At 42.3% G+C, this 19328-nt stretch overlaps 1 protein-coding gene across 1 annotated transcript; it reads left to right on the top strand.

Moving 5' to 3' along the window:
- LOC109900534 (XK-related protein 5) lies at nt 1–19220 on the top strand. The gene is made up of 7 exons (XM_020496192.2): nt 1–362; nt 5016–5199; nt 5787–5971; nt 10376–10588; nt 11430–11599; nt 12012–12123; nt 16407–19220. Exons 1-7 carry the CDS (start codon nt 236–238, stop codon nt 17462–17464), a joined length of 2049 nt encoding a protein of 682 aa, XP_020351781.1. The 5' UTR covers nt 1–235; the 3' UTR covers nt 17465–19220.
- Nucleotides 19221–19328: the final 108 nt, after the last annotated feature.

Genomic DNA, 19328 nt, shown 5'->3' with positions numbered 1-19328 from the left:
TTTATGATCGAAGAAGAGGTGGCGAAAAAGTGTCAGGTGATGTGTCACGGTCAATGTGACCATCGGGAGTTCGTACAGTACTTACTGTACTGTCTCTTTAAAACCGCACGGCGACGTCAGATATCTTTTGACAGGAGCCAGCCAGCAAAACGAGAATGTAACGGATCCACGGAGGGAGAAGGATGACAATAATAATGTCCCCGGTTGGTTCTCGCGGCGCCCACGTCTCCGTATCATGATAAACGCTGGGCCCGTTGACCGTGTGATGCCCTCCGCGGCTCGGAGCGGGTGTTGGATAGCATGGTGCCAAGCTATCCTTTTCGGTGTGTCGGGGCTGGTGATACTGGCCGAAAGAACCTCGCGTAAGTGGACACCTAATACTAGCCACTAACTTTTGTTATATTCTGCAGATTAACATTCACAGCACGTTCAAACAAACCTCGGACCGCTTTAGTGACCTTCACTGAGTTATATGCATTGGTAGAGCTCTTGGTTTGTCGACAAAATGTACCATTGTGGGCTTCACGGAATGCGTATTTAACTACAGTCTATCGTGCGGGTATTCCAGTACAGTTCAGCATCACTAGTTAGCCAAGTAGCCACACTAGCTAGTTAAGTAGAAGTACATAATGTGAATGTGGCGTGACCCGGTAACCTTGCTTTGCATTGATTCATTGTGGTCTTTAAACCGTTAGATACCGGGACCCAGTTCCTTGGATAAAAATTAAGCAGTGATTAGGACAGCCTCAGGGGACCTTCAAATAACATATTTCTGGGGTAGAGAAAATTATATAAACGTATCATAAAATGTGTGGTTTGCATCACTTAGGGCATTAAGTCGCATACGTGTCAAGTGACTCTACTTTGCAAATGTACTCCGGTGTCTCTGGACATCTCATGAGTATTTTGCATGCACTGAATTTCAGAAACTCACCTCTGGCAATGTACGAGATTAGTTTGGAGGAGCAGAACTTCCGTTTATACAGGTTGGTGATGTCCACCATTTTCAGCGCCAATGTCCGGTAGTGTAGAGCATACTAATTACCAAGAGTTTTAATTTTTCGTAGCTGTATATTTACCACCACAAACCAATGCTGGCACTAAGACCGTACTCAACCAGCCGTATAAGGCCGTAAGAGAAAACGAAAATGCACATCCAGAGGCGGCATTCTTAGTGGCCGGTGATTTTAATGCAGGGAAACTGTGCAACTCGATGTAAAACAACTCTAGATCGCCTTTACACCACACACAGAAACACATTCAAAGCTCTCGCCTTCCATTTGATAAATCGGACCATAACTCTATCCTCCTGATTCCTGCTTACAAGCAAAAACTCAACAGGAAGTACCAGTGATGTGCTCAATACAGTTGTGGTCTGATGAAGCGGATGCTAAGCTACAGGACTGTTTCGCTAGCACAGACTGGAATATGTTCTGCGGTTCCTCTGATGGCGTTGAGGAGTTTACCACATCAGTCACCGACTTCATTACTAAGTGCATCGACAACGTTTTCCCCACAGTGACTGTATGTACATATCCCAACCAGAAGCCGTGGATTACAGGCAACATCCACACTGAGCTAAAGGATCTAATTGCCACTTGCAAGGAGCGGGACACTAAACCGGACGCTTACAAGAAATCCCGAGCCATCAAACAGTCAAAACTTGAATGTGCTTAGTCCCCTCCTGTACTCCATGTTCACCTACGACTGCATGGCCGCGCATGACTCCAACACCATCATTAAGTTTGCTGACAACATAATGGTGGTTGGCCTGATCACCGATGACAATGAGGCAGCCTATAGGGAGGAGGTCAGTGTCATGGCATTGTGGTGTCGTGGACTACAGGAAACAGAGGGCCGAGCACGCCCCCGTCCACATTGACGGATCTGTAGTGGAGCGGGTTAGAGCTTCAAGGAAGCTGAGGAATACTCATGGTTCACACACGCCGACACAGTCGGAGGATGAAAACATTTGGCATGGGTCTTCAAATCCTCAAAAAGTTGTACAGCTACACCATTGAGAGCATCTTGACTGGCTGCATCACCACTTGGTATGGCAACTGCTTGGTATCCAATCGCAAGGCGCTAGAGACGGTAGTGCGCACGGCCCAATACATCACTGTGGCCAAGCTCCCTGCCATCCAGGACCTCTATACCAGACTATTTAACTACAGTGTCTGTTGACCCTTTTTATACTAATTCTTTTGACTTATCATATAGGCTGCTGCTACTGTTTATTATCTATCCTGTTGCATAGTCACTTTATCCTTACCTGTACGTACAGTACCAGTCTAAAGTTTGGACACACCTACTCATTACAGGGTTTTTCTTTATTTTTACTATTTTCTACGTTGTAGAATAATAGTGAAGACATCGACGCTATGAAATAACACATATGGAATCATTGCCAGGTCGCAATTGTAAATGAGAACTTGTTCTCAACTTGCCTACCTGGTTAAATAAAGGTAAAATAAATAAATAAATAAATGTGGTAGTCAGAAAAGTGATAAACAAATATATTTGAGGTTCTTCAAAGTAGCCACCGATTGCCTTGATGACAGCTTTGCACAATTGTCATTCTCTCAACCAGCTTCATGAGGTAGTCACCTGGAATGCATTTCAATTAACAGGTGTGCCATGTTAAAAGTTCATTTGTGGAATTTCTTTCCTTCTTAATGCATTTGAGCCAATCAGTTGTGTTGTGACAAAGTAGGGTTGGTATACAGAAGATGGTCCTATTTGGTCCATATTATGGCAAGACCAGCTCAAATTAGCAAAGTGAAATGACAGTCCATCATTACTTTAAGACATGAAGGTTACTCAATGCGGAAAAAGTGCAGTCACAAAACCCATCAAGTGCTATGATGAAACAGGCTCTCATTAGGACTGCCACAGGAAAGGAAGACCCAGAGTTACCTCTGCTGCAGAGGATAAGTTCATTAGTGATAACTGCACCTCGGATCGCAGCCTAAATAAATGCTTCAGAGTTCAACTAACAGACACATGTCAACATCAACTGTTCAGAGGAGACTGTGTGAATCAGGCCTTCATGGTCAAACTTCTGCAAAGAAACCACTACTAAAGGACACCAATAAGAAGAAGAGACTTGCTTGGGCCAAGAAACACGAGTAATGGACATTAGACTGGTGGAAATCTGTCATTTTGGTCTGATGAGTCCAAATTTTAGATTTTTCGTTCCAACCTCCGTGTCTATGTGAAACAAGTGAACGGAAGGTCTCTGCATGTGTGGTTCCCACTGTGAAGCATGGAGGAGGAGGTGTGATGTTGTGGGGGTACTTTGCTGGTGACACTGTCAGTGATTTATTTCGAATTCAAGGCACACTTAACCAGCATAGCTATCAAAGCATTCTGCAGCGATACGCCATCCCATCTGGTTTGCACGGGACTATATATATATTTTTTTACCGGAGTGCTGCATCAGATGACCTGGCCTCCACAATCACCTGACCTCAACCCAATTGAGATGGTTTGGGATGAGTTGGACCGTAGAGTGAAGGAAAAGCAGCCAACAAGTGCTCAGCATATGTGGGAACTCCTTCAAGACTGTTTGAAAAGCATTCCTGGTGAAGCTGGTTGAGAGAATGCCAAGAGTGTGCAAAGCTGTCATCAAGGCAAAGGGTGGCTACTTTGAAGAATCTCAAATATATTTGATTTGTTTATCACTTTTTTGATTACTACACGATTCTATATGTGTTATTTCATAGATTTGATGCAATGTAGAAAATAGTACAAATAATGAAAAAACCTTGACTGGACTGTACATAATTACCTCAACCCTTGCACATTGACTCTTTACTGGTACCCCTTGTATATAGCCAAGTTATCGTTACTCGTGTATTTGTTCGTTGTTTTATTATGTTTCTTTTGGTTACATTTTTTTCTGTCTGCATTGATGGGAAGGGCCCATAAGTTAGCAACTACACTTGTTGTTTACGAAGCATGTGAGAAATATAAATAGATTTGTAATTACAAAGATCGCTAAAAGTGTTTAAGGATCTCTTCATGAAGACTGTGGTTTCCTTTTATGTATTGATGGTGACATGTAGGGTTGTAGGTTGGGCCTTTCTACAGAGTGTGCCTTCTCAGAATGTACGATAGCTACATGCACTGAATTGGGGTGATGCCAATCCATGGTTTTGCGGTTTCGAGGTTTTGCGAACCCAATTTAGCTACTATCACTAACAGTCCTATCTTGTTTCTATTGCTGGCTACATCCACTCAACTTGCATGCTGCAAATCATACCAATAATAAGATAAATGCTTTTGGTGATGTTTGATTTTGTATGTTGGTCGAAGGGCACACGAGCAGGTGAGGTCCCCTCCGGGTCGTTCTTCTGGAAACAGGTGCTGTGCATCCTTGTTTGCGCATGTGAGAAGCCCTGAGTAAGCAGATCAATGACAAGAGCTCCAGCAAAGGTGACTGACTGCGCGCAAAGTGACTTTGGCCTTGGCACAGATGACTTTCAACCGGATAAAAATACTGCTGTGCCTGAGGCGCTCTCTAGGTCCCCACCAACGGAGACAGCCAGTCCGGAGGGATGTGACAGAAATAATCAATATCTAGCCAACGAGCACTTCTCTCCTCCAGCCAAGTTTGTGGTTAAGAGGCATACACTTTAAAATGGCAATTCATTCATTAATGAGCATCAATGAATTTGATATGGCTTTTACATGTCTGTTTTTAAGAAACCAGGCGTCAGGGGATTGTTTAAATATACCATTCATCCACCCATCCACACTCTCTCTCACTAACTGATTAATGTAGATTACTTTGTGTCCAATGGAATGTGTCACCATTCACTCCCACCATAGATAGACTGTACAGAATGTAACCAAAAGAGAACATTGTTGTGATCAGAATGTAATTTAAAATATTTTGTATGTAGGTAGGTAAATAGACCTTAGTACTTCAATGCAATGATACATTATAATACATTTGTAACACTATTATAGTGTATCTATTTCTCCCCTGTGTGTGTACGTGTTCTATACAGTGATCTACTGCATAGGATTCTACCTATGGAATGAGGAAACGCAGTGGGCGGGGTTGACCCTCGCCCTCCTGTTGCCAGGGATACTGGTCCAGGTGTTGAGTCTCAGGTGGTACCATGACGATGGGGAAGACCACTATTGGTTCCTGACCCTCACACACGTGTTGCAACTGGGCATCTTCCAACGGTGAGCCCACCTGAACAATGGCCTCACCTGGGCGTGTTCAATAGGCACAAAAACAGAAATGTGGAGGTACTATCTGAACTTGTCCAATTAGAAGTGCTTGCTTTTGTTTTCTGTGACAAAATATTTTTTTATGTTTTATTTCCACTGTGCCTTAATGAACACCACCCTGACTCTGACAACAAGGCAATGTGGTTCAGAATTAGAATTTGATGGAGAAGTTGCTTTCAGCTCAGAGTAATTCAGAGTAAACTTAATTTAGAAACCTGCCATTGATTGTCTTAGTTGGATGAATAAGATCTCTTATCCTATTTGTCCTCTAGTACTATACCGGAAGTGATGTGTATTAGAGGTTACCGCAAGGTTTCCATCATTAAACCTGGAATCTTAAAATCTTCTTTGTATCTAATCTGGATTAGATACACAGAAAATTCAACATCATCCAAATTGCAGAATTCCTTACATAATCCCACCATCACACAGTACATCGCATCATCCACCGCCATACATAACCCACTGCTCTCTAGCGCTGGCCCTATCTCACCAGCTCTATCTCACAGCTGTTGGTCTTTGTCTCCACCTTCTGGCAGGTTGTGGGACTGCATGGTGTCTGTATGGGACATGCAGGGCACTGCGGGGGAGCTGGGGGCAGCTGTGATGCAGCAGGCTGATGTGTCCGCTCTCCGCCTGTTGGAGGCCCTGGTCCTCACCCTACCGCAGACCCTGCTGCAGACCTACGTCCTGGCCGTCACTGACGTTGAACTCGACTCCCCGGGTAAGACACCACTGTACCCAATTAATTACAAAGAAACAAACGTATAACATAAATCAAATGTTATTAATTACTACACTGAACACAAATATAAAAGCAAAGATTTGACTGATTTACAGTTCATAGAAGGAAATCAGCCAGTTGAAATAAATTCATTAGGCCCTAATCTATGGATTTCACATGACTGGGAGTACAGATATGTATCTGTTGGTCACCGATACCTTAAAAAAAGGTACGGGCTTGGGTCAGAAATGGATTGTCCCCAGCACAAGGTGCACCTGTGTAATGGTCATGTTTTTAATCAGCTTCTTGATATGCCACACCTTCATCAGGTGGATGGATTATCTTGTCAAAAGAGAAATGCTCACTAACAGGGATGTAAACAAACATATCTTTTTAAATACGATTTTTGTACGTATGGAAGTTTCTGGGATCTTTTATTTCAGCTCATAAAACATGGGACCAACACTTTACATGTTGCGTTTTTACATGTTTGTTCAATATATGTAATAATACCATTTTTACCATCTCTTAGTGGGCCCGAATTCATGAAGTGTGCTGATCTAGGACCAAGTTTAAACTTACCCTAGATCACCACTCCTGCACTGAGATGCTTGATACATAAGGCTCCTGGCCTCCCATCTGGTGTGTTTTAAGCATCTCAGAATAGAGGTGCTGATTAGGATCAGTTTAGCCTTTTAGATCACATTAGTTAGGTTTCCACCCAATTGGCGACAGATTTTCATGCGAATATCCACATAAAAACAAGATGCTTATTTCCCCACTAGACATGTGTTTTTCATGAAGTTGACTTGTTGCATATAAAAGGCTGTGCGTGATGACGTAGTGCACATAAAACTACCTTTTGCGGTTACATTTTCACGGCCAGAAAAAAACGAGTGAAATGGGTTTCCATCGCATTTTCAACTCTACTGATGGTTTTCTCACAAAAACATGTTGTGTACCGAGTGTGTCCACTCTGGTTATGACAGACGTGCTCTAGCATCTGCACTCTGTTGGCTAGAGCACATGTATTGCCTACATGATGAGATTATTATGGACTAAAATAATACTTTTTATTTGTCAAACTGGCAGCCAAGCATTGATGATCATGTCCCTCAATCAGACCCTCGATATTTATTTGGAAAGGAGCATTAAGCTCATCACCTTGCACTTTCACCCCCCTGTGAAGTTCATCATAACTTATTTCATCTGTAGCCTAATCAATCAATAAATCAATCAAATGTATTTATAGAGCCCTTTTTTACAACAGCAGTTGTCAGAAAGTGCTTTTACAGAAACTGAGCCTAGAAACCCCAGAGCAAGTAATACGAATGTAGAAGCACAGTGGCTAGGAAAAACCTAGAGGAACCAGGCTCTGGAGGGGTGGCCAGTCCTCTTCTGGCTGTGCCGGGTAGAGATTATAAGAGTATATGGCCAGATTGTCCAGATTGTTCTTCAGACGTTCCTAGATGACCAGCAGGGTCAAATAATAATCACAGTGTTTGTAGAGGGTGCAACAGGTCAGTACCTCAGGACTTAATGTCAGTTGGCTTTTCATAGCCGAGCAATTCGAGGTTGAGACAGCATGTGGCGGGGGTGGGGGTCCAGTGACCAGGTCAGGTCATAGCCGCAGGCAGAACAGCAGAAACTGGGTCAGCAGCACAACCAGGTGGAATGGAGAATTACACCAGATATAGCAGACTGGCCCTAGCCCCCCGGCACATAGAATATTGCAGCATAGATACAGGAGACTGAGTCGCAGTGGGAGGGCCACACATGTCATCGCGTAACTCTTAAGTTTACTTCAATATGATGGTTATATCAATATTTGCGCATAAAAGCCTTTCTACAGATATTTCTCTCATAATTCATTTTACAGACACAAAGATCCCACCTTGTCTAGTGTATTTTGTTTTGTCGACATTTTGAAAGTTTACTCTCAGGCCTGTAATGTAATTATTTTTTCGACATGTACTTTACTCGCATAAAAAGATTGGCTGGAAACCTGGCTACAGAATAACATTGCACAGACAGTGGACAAGCTGATCCTAGGGTTGGATTGGGAATAATAATAAAAAAAGAAGCTGTCTAACACCCAAACCAATTGTGAAGATGTACAATTGTATCTTATACTGCCCTATTCTGAATTCATGACACTTCCCTCTAACCTTTTCCCTGCATATGTATGACATAGGGCGGTCCAACGATAACAACATTTAATCAAGTTAATCGCAGGATTGGCTGTGATTTAATTACGATGAATGGAAAATTCAGAATTTTTCTCAAATTTAATATTTGTTATACAAAAAGCATTACAACAATATTGAAGTCTTGATTTTTGTCCAAAGTAACAATTAGGTAATTTGATATGGCACACTTTCTTTAGCCTCACTAGCTAGGTTTCGATCCAATTGGCGACAGATTTTCATGCGAATATTCTCGAATCCTCCCATTTTCCCACCAGTGGTATGTTTTCACCAAACAGACTTATTGCAGTGCGTGATGACGTAGAGCACACAATGTACTTCTTCGTTAAAATGTTCATGTACTGAATACATCAGAATAAGACCTTCAATATTTATTGGAAAGGACCATCAAGCTCATCACTGTGCGCTTTCACCACCCTCATCATAACTTTTCATCTTTAGCCCGTAGCCTAATAAACTTCATGGTTTCCTGTGTAGTGTAGTACGTTGTATGGATGATCTTAAACTGCAGTAATTGATGTCTGAGATGATATGAACATGACTGGACATTCAAGCATATCTGTATCCATTCATCCCAATAGCTTCTACCAGGTCTTCCTCCCATTTGTTTTACAAAAATAATTACTTTGGTGTACATACATACATACATATTATACATTATATTATCCAAAAATAGAATCAATGGTTCACCCGGTATACCCTGATGAGGACAGCTTGTCTGAGCTCCTAGAGTGTGCGGCTCTCCTTTATTTTTTTAAATGTTCCACTCCTCTAGCCAGCACCTCACCTGAATAGGTGTGCGTTTCTTTCACCTCAATAATTGAAATTACCCTTATTCCAGACTATAGCTTTAAGGACCAACTTTGGGAAACTCTGAGTTACACTACTAGCTCAGCACTGTGAATAAACACGAGTTAGATTTTTTTATGATAAGTTAAACAGCTGTTACCTTGCCAACTAAAGAGTAGCCAGTTTCTGATATGCTTGCTTTTACAACTCGGAGAAAGAATGGTGTCAGGTTCCCTCCAGATGTGACGCTTGGCATTCAGGCCAAAGGTTCATAAAAACAGAGAATCTTGTTTTTCATGGTGCATGCAGGCTGTCATATGCCTTTTACTAAGGAGTGACTTCCGTCTTCCCACTCTACCATAAATGCCTAATTGGTGGAGTGCTGCAGAGATGGTTGTCCTTCTGGAAGGTTCTCCCGTCTACACAGAGGAACTGTAGAGCTATGTCAGTGACCATCAGGTTCTTGGTCACCGCCCTGACTAAGGCCCTTCTCCCTCGATGGTTCAGTTTGCCCGGGAAGCCAGCTCTAGGAAGAGTCTTGATGGTTCCAAATATCTTCCATTTAAGAATGATGGAGGTCACTGTGTTCTTGGGGACTTTTAATGCTGCAGACATATTTTGGTGTCCTTCCCCAGATCTGTACCTCGACCTCATGGCTTGGTTTTTGCTCTGATGTGCACTGTCAATTTGGGAACTTTTAATAGACAGGTGTGTGCCTTTCCAAATCATGTCCAATCAATTGAATTTACAACAGATGGACTCCAAGTTGTAGAAACATCTCAAGGATGATCAATGGAAACAGGATGCACCTGAGCTCAATTTTGAGTCTCATAGCAAAGGGGCTGTAAACTTCATGTAAATAAGGTATTTTTAATAAATGTACAAATATTTCTAAAGACCTGTTTCACTTCGTCATTATGGGATATTGTGTGTAGATTGCTGAGGAATTACTTTTATTTAATCCATTTTTGAATAAGGCTGTAACGTAACAAAATGTGGAATAAGTCAAGGGGTATGAATACTTTCCGAAGGCTCTGTATGTAATTTCGTTACCAAAATATACAGTCATATCCTAAAGAACTGAGGATTCCCTAACATTCTGGAATTTTCATTGAAATCATGTGCCGTCCATCAGATCAAACGGTGCTGTCCATCAGATCATGCCAGCTCATCTGGGACTATAAGTCTATAATCAGGATGGGAACCTTTTTGAGAAGCGAAGTGGTAGCCGGATAGAGTCGGCCACTTAAAATAGGAAGGAAAGAAAATCCCAAAGAAACAAACTTGTAATTGGTCATTTTTGTAATGGAAAAACCTGGTCTGTGAAAAAGATCTGATCATTCCCCCCCCCCCCCCCCCAATACTTCCCTCTCATCCTCACCCTCTCCCCATTCATCTGCCTCCACAGTGGCGGCATGCGCCGGCCTGTGCCTGCTGTCGCTGTCGTGGGCGCTGGTGCTGTTCAGCCGGGCGTGCTGCCTGATCCGCCCGGGGCACCTGGCCATGCCCCCGGCCGCCCTGCTGTGCCAGCTGCTGTGGAGGGCGGGCATGCTGGGTGCCCGGGTGGCAAGCCTCATGTCTTTCGCCCGCTACTTCCACTGGTGGACCTGCGGAGTGGCAGGTGAGAGAGGGAGGGAGGGGAGCAAATGCAACAACTGGAGAAACTAGAGGGCTTTTCACACGACTGAGCAAAATCAAGCCAAGCCAAACCAAGCTGTACTGAGCAGGCCTGGTTAAGCATCTACATAGTTGCTGGAAACCCTGCTGAAAAGGACAATGTGAACAGAGAAGATCTGAGCCAGGCCAGCACAGTTTGGTTCTGGTCGGCATGATCGTATAAAGGTAGACACAGAGAGAGAGAGAGAGAGAGAGAGAGATGTATTGTTAACTCCTCGAGCATCAGTATTTACTCATGACTCGATTGTAGTCAATAGTGCATCAATGCAGATTTGAGATGCTTCACAATCATCCGACAGCAGAACCAATCAAAATGGTCATTTAGAATAAACTGATTTGACCTACAATTGACCTCTACGTGCATTATACCAAATGCTCAAAGCCTCAGGTTTGATTATAAATAAACAAATCAACAAAAGGCATCTTCACAACACATATCGCCCTTCAAAGCTAGTTTCTTGGCAACCAGTGTCCCCCTGCATGACGATGCACAATACCTCTTACCTCTATCTCTGTTCCCTCTGGTCCTGCTGAGCACACGTGCATACACACACACAACCCTTCCCCTCTCACCGTCACACATGCACACACACAACCCTGCCCCTCTCGCCGTCACACATACACACACACACACACACACACACACACACACAACCCTGCCTCTCTCGCCATCACACATGCACACACCCTCTCTCTGTCTCACACACACACTTTGTATTCCCACCACAGAGGTGCTCCACTGTCTAATTCACTCTGGAATAATGTATTTTTACATTGACCTCCAGGCTTCCACTGGCTCACAGCGTCTTTCTGGCTGGTCGCCCAGCAACCCGATATCTGCACTGGCCCGTGGCGCTGGCGGCTGTTCAACGCTGTGCTGGGATTAGTCCACATCTTCCTCTTCCTCAATGTCAAAGAAGGCCCCTCGCGCTTTCGCATGGCCGGCTTCTACCTGGTACGTACGAGAGAGAGAGAAGAAACTCTAGAGGGTAAATTTGTACGCAGCAACTGAATTACCCTTTGGGGACAAAGATATTAGTTAGTTCAGATTTAGTTCAGTTTCAATTTCCTGCTTCTACGTGGTACGTATGATGACAAGGAGGATGAGGATTTCGCTACAGGGACAATAAAGATTGGTTTAATTTGAATTAAGTGTGCAGCTTAGGAATGTTCTGATTGACTTCTGTTTGAATCTCCTGGTGCTCGTTGTTATTTCTTGTCTTATGCCTTCACTCCTGTGTCTTTGAGATGAGTTGTGTGTGTGTGTGTATATATATATATATATTATATTATATTATATTATATTATATTTTTTTTGGTGGGGGGGGTCACTATCCTGACCTCTCGTTTGACCTCTTCTCCTATAGGCCATGCTACTGGAGAATGCCACACTACTAGTGGCAGCGTCAGACTTCCTCAGTGAGAAATCATGGGATAGCATAACCCTCCCTACTATCGTGCTGTGCAGCTTCCTGCTTGGTGAGTCAATCTTTGTAGTCTCCCTATTCTAATGTAGAATTGAGTTTTAACCCCCAGGTTATGCCTGAGGTGTGTGCACAGAACAGAGGATGTTAAAAAGAGCATTTACAAAGCTAAAGTTAAACCTATTACGTGTTAAAAGGAAACTTCTTCTATTCAAATGTAGATTTAATTTAGGGCAAATTTCTACTACCAGAGAAACCTCAAATATCACAGATTTAGTCATGTTCATGGTTATAAGGGATATATTGTCTATCTAAAGGCTGGTTTGCACTTCTATTGACATGCTGTAGACAGCTGTCGCAGTGACATCATAAACGCTCTATTGTTGTCCGACACCAACTTGTCGTTTATGTAAAGTATAAACACAAAAATGACAGCCTCTATATGACATCAGCAGCTTGGTGATCCAAATAGCATAACTACCTGATTTTAACACCAATAAACTCATTTGTTTCAAAATAATTGTTTGTATATGTCATGCCAGGCAGCTAAAAAAACTATCTAGCAACTAAAAGCAACTTCCTAAAGGATGTTTTGGTATGTTTTTAGCTTGTTAGCTAGCTAGCCAGTTCAAATAGCGCATAGCTGAAAATGTCGTAACTTTAGCAAAAACAAATTGTCATTATTGCAAGAAAATAAACTCACAATAAGATAATTATTTACAAGGTAATGGTGAGCTTTCTAGCAGTCTTGTTACTGGCACAAACCAGGTTTCCATCCAACCTTTTTATGCAAGTTTAGTTTATTAGGATCCTCATTAGCTACTGCACATGCAGCAGCTACTCCTCATGGGGTCCACATAATGACAGTGCAGAACAGTAAGACAAGAACAACATTAAATAGGAAAGACAACAAATACTATTTACACACTTCATATTCTTATATACACTGCAGTTAAATCGTATTATTTATAAAGAGAAGAGGTTCTGTGATACAATATTTTTTTTATTTTTTAAGTTGCTTTTTGCCTAAAACCCCTGGTGGCAGAGCATTCCACGATGACATGGCTCTATACAAAGCTGAGCGACGCATTACAGTACATCTGTTTTCAGTTTAGGTACTGTGAAGAAACCCATAGTGGCGTGTCTGGTGGGGTATGCATGTCTGTTTGAAGTGTACCTATGACTGTCATGCATGTTGATGATGTTAGTTCTATGTTTGCAGTTAAAGGCAAGGTGTGCTGCTTTGTTGTGAGCCAGATGCATCTTTTCTCTGCTGCACCTGACCATGTTGCCGGACAGTAATCAAGATGGGACAATATCAGAGCCTAAACGACTAGTACAGTTGATCTTTGTGTCAAACACGCAGAATACATTTTTATAACAGACATACCTCTCCCCATCTTCACAACCGCTTTGTCAATATGACATAACTGACTATCCAATGTTACTCCTAGGTGTTCAGCTTCTTCACCTTGTTCATTGTTCATAAGATAATGCTTTAAACCAAATACAATTATTTTTCAGAGCAGTTTATTATTAATGACCAGTTCGGACACTGGCTGTAACTCCATTCTAAGAGTCTCAGTGAGCTCACTGGCTGTAACTCCATTCTAAGAGTCTCAGTGAGCTCACTGGCTGTAACTCCATTCTAAGAGTCTCAGTGAGCTCACTGGCTGTAACTCCATTCTAAGAGTCTCAGTGAGCTCACTAGCTGTAGGTGCTGATGTGTGCAGTCATCAGCATACATAGTCATTTTAGGTTCTTGTAAAACAAGTGGCAAATCATTTCTAACAGCCCAATGCAACTGCCCTGAGGGATACCACACTGTACACATCTGATGTTAGAAAAACATGTTTGATAAAACATGGCATGACAGGCCTTATGGAAACAGCTAATTTGTCTGTAAACATTCCAAATGTTGACAACACAAAATATGATATGTACCCATTGTTCCTTCTTTAGTGCATTGGTAGCGAGTTGATACAATTCCAAGTCTGGAAGGCTAAAACCACCCTGAGACTTAGGAAGTTATTTATTCTATACATTTTATTTGCACATATAAAGTATGTTATGACCGAGTATACTTTTTTTTTAAAGAATGTCTTTGGTGGGATAATTGGTATTACTGAAAATAAATACAAAATATTTGGCAGCCATGCAATTCTAAAGAGCTTTATTCTGCCTGTAAGATTTATGGGAAGATTTATTCCATTTAATTAGATCTGCTTTCATATTGTTGAGTAATGGAGTAACGTTCCATTTCTCAAGCTCATGCTCATCCTCAATCTTTGTATGTGTCTTATTTTCAAAGGGAAAAAGCTAAGAACATTAGTAACTTCATAATTAAGAACACTGTAACAATATGGAACACTGTAACAATATGGAACACTGTAACAATATGGAACACTGTAACAATATGGAACACTGTAACAATATGGAACACTAACAATATGGTAGGCCGTCATTGTAAATAATAATTTGTTCTTATTGGACTTGCCTAGTTAAATTTTTAAAAAATATGGAAGATAATGTATTCTACGAGCACCACTATCACTTCCTAAAAACACAACCTTATTGAACAATCCTTAGATAGCTTTTCAGAATTCACCAACAAATTGATCCACATGGAAAACTAAAGGCATAGAAACCATGAATGACTTGGTAACAAGAAATACATTTATTTCCATGCCAGAACAAAAAAGTAATTTTGGGCTGACCAATGTAGATTGTTTCAAATATATGCAACTTAAGTTACACATCACAAAATCTCTATTTGAAATATTTTGGACATCAGAGCAACCTTGAGGGAATCTTATTTGAGTCCGAAAAGCATATTCATATGATAGGTAATGTATACACATTTTTGCAGAGAGCATATCCAGCTGACAATCTCTTTGGAACCAAGACTTAAAAAGAACTGAGGTTGGCACAAGATGGAGTGAAAGTTGTGGTATAACTAATGAAATTATAGTTAACACAAAATGTAAGCTTAATCTAGTATAAGCTAATGTATAGACTGTATTATACAAGAGACAACATTCACACATTCTACAGCATAACGGCAGAGTCATGTCTTAAGTGTAAAACTAATCATGACTCAATAATCCATGCTTTCTGGGAATGCTATGAAGTCCAGAAGTTGTGGGCGGAGCTAGAAAGTTGGTTATCAGAAGAATTACAATGTCAACTTAATTTGAACCCATCTCTCGACATATTTCAACACATGGCATATGGGGGTGTAGTGAGATACCCAATGGGTTGGACGATTCTCTTCTCATCACTCATCTTGGAAATAAATCAACCCACCATCAGTAACACAATGGAAAAATCGAAACAAAATGGTGCCGTTTCAGGCCATGTGGCAGAAAGATGGTGGCACTGGAGATGGGAGTGTCTGCTAGTGGGTCTGGGCAGGTGTGATGTAGTTGATGTTTGTTTGGTTTATAAAAGAGAAAATAAAACCGGACAAAAAAAAACACACGCTAGACAAGGTGGGATCTTTTTGTGTGTCTGAAATGAATTATGTGAGAATAGGTGGCGCAATTGCCTTTATGTGCAAATATTGTTCCTGTTTTATAACTATCGTATGGACGTAAACGTACGGTCTCACTAAATGATATGGTGTGGGGTCCTCCCACTACGACTCAGGAATGTAAGCAGTTTATTTGACTTTTTATTAAATGCAGATTTTAGAATGTTCACACAAATCTGTCGCAAATTGGATAGCAACCTAACTACTGCGTGGTAACCATGACAACAGACACTCCGAAAGGGTCAAAGTTCTGCGAAAAGGAAAACGGAAGCAACTGTCTACAGGAAATCCGCCGGAGTATAAATGAAATGTTATTTTGACCAGTGAGGTTCATATATATTTCCAAACTATGAGGTTGGAATAATACTCCCCTTTTAGTGTAAGAGTTGTTTGAATAGACTTGTTTTGGTGGGATGAAGTTTTGGCCTGCCGTTATGACATCACCAGACAGTAAATGAGTTAACAGACCAATAAGAAAGAGTTCCAACCCTCTCTGCCAATAACAGTTTTCAGTTTTCCCCTCCCAACTCAGACCACTCCCAGACAGTCCTAGCAAAATTCTTTATTTTTGAGCATTTTAATTGAAAACAATCACATTAATGTACTTATTTGTTACCAAGAAATGATTTGATATTGAGATAAAAATGGCTGCATAGGACCTTTTTAAAGCACCATGTCAAGCTTCAGACACAACCAACTTTTACTGTTTCCCATAGGGAACTTTCAATCCCATCACTTAATTTAAACACCATGTACTATACTGCGTGTTTCTAAGTCTCCCCCTCTCTTTTCTCTCCCTACTCCAGGCACCACCTCTCTGGTCCTGTACTACCGCTTCCTCCACCCCAAGTCCACCGAGATCACCCAGGGCAAGGGCCAGCGCTTGGGCCACCACAACCACCACATGGGCTCCACCTGTCTAGAGGGCCTGGAGCGGGGCGAGACTTCCTACTCCCTGGGGGGTGGTTGTGGTGTCAAGAGCCTCCCCCAGGCTGCCCCCTCCTCCCTGCATAACCACGGCAGCTTCTCCCTCTCAGGCGTGGCCGGCTCCCTCCTGGAGCATCCTGGGAGTTGTGGTCCCAGGCTGGGTAACTCGTGTCCCTGCCGCCACCACCACTGGCTCCTGATTCGCTTGGCACTAAAAACCGGTGACTTGGGGAAGATTAACTGCGCCTATGGTTCCGGCGGTGTGGCGGCCATCTTGGAAGTGGACGAGTCCTATTGTAACTCTGAGGCCAAGAGTACGGGCGGCGGCGGGACGACCACAGCAGGCGGCGGCAGCTGCGACGGGGTCTCCGGGGCTTCCGGGACCTCAGTGTCTGAATCACAGGGAATGAAGGGGGGCTTGGTGCCCCTCTCGGACTGCAAGGAGGAGTTCCAGAGCGCTAGCGATGAGCCCACGTCAGCCGAGACGCCCAGCGAGGGCGAGGAGGAGAGCAAGGACAGCCTGGAGGACATGGAGAGCCCACTGGAGTCACCGGTTTCTGACTCCTTCAAGCGTAGCTCACCCGAGGGCAAATTGTTGTTTAGGAAAAGCCCCGAGCCCTATTTCTGCCCTAACACTACCCTGTCCAGCACCACACTGTACTTCAGTGCCGACCCCCAGTCCCCCAGCAGCACCAGCAACCCCCACCTGGACCGGGTCAGCCCCCCCATGGGCATGGCAGGCCTTAGCTTCATCCCCAGCAACCCCGCCCATAGGGACATGACAGGCCTGCAGATGGGTCGATTGGGTCCGTGCTACACCTCAACACCCAAACTGGACTCTGGGGCGCAGGGGGACTCACCGCCTAGCATCCCCCATCTGAGTGGTCCCAGGAGGCAGCTGATACTGTCACGCCGAGACCAGGATGATGGATTTTAGTAACAAGGGAGAGATAAAAAGACAGATGGGAGAGAGAGACTGATTATGCTTCCTCTCTATTGCCTTTCCAATCTCAACGCTCAAAACCAGCTCCATTAGAAGCACACATATCTTATGTAATATACATTTCCTATAGATGTGCACCGTTACCAACTCTTGCTGATCATTCCAAGTACCAAGTACTTTCTCTTGAGGAGAGGCCGATACCGGCGAGTACCGATTCAAGTATTTATTTTTCATAACATGAACTTTAACCCAGTTCAATCAATGCTACCTCCTAATCAACCAAACATAATGCAGTAAACAAATAATGACATATTAAAACACAAAAATGCTTTTAAAAATAATCATTTCAATACAATAACAAATATAGAAAAGTTATTCTACGAAAACTAGTAGGGCTGGGAATTGCCAGGGATCTCACGATACGATATTATCACCATACTTGGGTGCCGATACGATATGTATTGTGATTTTTACGCTTCTATATGTATTGAGATTCGATGTTCCAAACATATTGCTCACTATATGTCTGCTGCAGAGGGACGAGAGAAAGCCATGAGAAAACCAGTTTCAATCAGTCATGGAAATAAAAGTGCTGAAAAGAAATTGGCTCACCATTTATAAAGGAGAACACGCTATAGAAGGAAAAATACCGGAGTATTGGCACAGGTACATTTGACTAGCGCAAAATGTATATCGCAAGATCGTAAAAACAAATATCCCGATGTGTAACCATATCGATTTTTTTTTTTCTCCCATCACTACTAGGCAGGAGACATGACCCCGGCTAAAGTGAAGATGCCCACCATAATATGTCAGCTACATATCTGAACTTTATCTGCTAGCATTTACAGATACCCTGTTCAAGTAGTAGCATATCGGCCCGATACCAAGTACCATTGATAGTATCCGTGCACTTCTAATTTCCTTGTGTGTTTTTGTTATTCTTTTGAAATTATGCTCGCTCCCCCCTGCCCCCCAAAATGAACATATGATCAGGGGGGTATTCACTAGGAACCAAACAAAACCAACCGGAAGCAAACAGTCTTAACAGGGAGTGACTAAGCTGAACTTGTCCAATAACAAACAGTTTTCAGTGCAAAAACGTTTTGCTACCGTTTGCTATGGTGTGGAGTAATGGCGACACCACAGGGGAACATATACATTCATTTGCTGACACTGCTTAGGACAGACAGGCTCCAATGTCGACTCGACAAAACTGTTTGATGCTGAAATTTGACAGGTGTCTCGCTTTTATAGAACACCATTTGCCTTTTGCGAAGTTGTTCATATTAACAAACATGTATTGCTAAGAGCTAATTAATTTTTTAAGGTACATTGTTGTCAAAAAATATGTTAAAAAATATAAATATTTGTCTCAAAGACATGTTGAACATGTAAACTTGCTAAATGCAGTTTTTCGGTTGAGATGCTATATAATATGTTTTTGTACTGTCTCAGGCCCATGGTTAAGTTTCCACACCTCAATGTGATTTAGGGATATCCAAGACATGTTTTGCTGTGCTAACTTTTCCATCTCTCTTATAAGGGATCATTGTAATGTTGATTAAATGTTCTATAAAGGACCCAGGATGAGATCCATAGCTGACGCATACAGAACACTAAAATGATGCTGGTTTTCATAGTTTTCTCCCTCTCAGGTGTTTGCCTATTCAACATTTTGTTCCATAGGTCAAGGCCACTGGTGGCTTGATAACAAAGAAGCAATAAAGGTTATATTGGGTGGACATAATGCAAAAAGTAGTTTTAATTATTTGGTCTTTCATTGAATTCTGTGTACAAATTAATGTATGCATTATATTATTTTATATCTACATTGAAAGCAAAGAAGTTATGTTAT

This window comes from Oncorhynchus kisutch, linkage group LG12, assembly GCF_002021735.2.
Source record: "Oncorhynchus kisutch isolate 150728-3 linkage group LG12, Okis_V2, whole genome shotgun sequence".
NCBI lineage: Eukaryota > Metazoa > Chordata > Actinopteri > Salmoniformes > Salmonidae > Oncorhynchus > Oncorhynchus kisutch.
This window is presented reverse-complemented; position numbering and strand designations above follow the sequence as displayed.

What these genes read in the sequence shown, in the direction of transcription:
- LOC109900534 (XM_020496192.2), top strand. Translation starts at nt 236, where the DNA reads ATGATAAACGCTGGGCCCGTTGACCGTGTGATGCCCTCCGCGGCTCGG. An exon ending in CGTTGAACTCGACTCCCCGG is followed by an intron (nt 5,972 to 10,375) that starts GTAAGACACCAC and finishes CTGCCTCCACAG; the next exon opens with TGGCGGCATGCGCCGGCCTG. An exon ending in GCTGTGCAGCTTCCTGCTTG is followed by an intron (nt 12,124 to 16,406) that starts GTGAGTCAATCT and finishes TCCCTACTCCAG; the next exon opens with GCACCACCTCTCTGGTCCTG.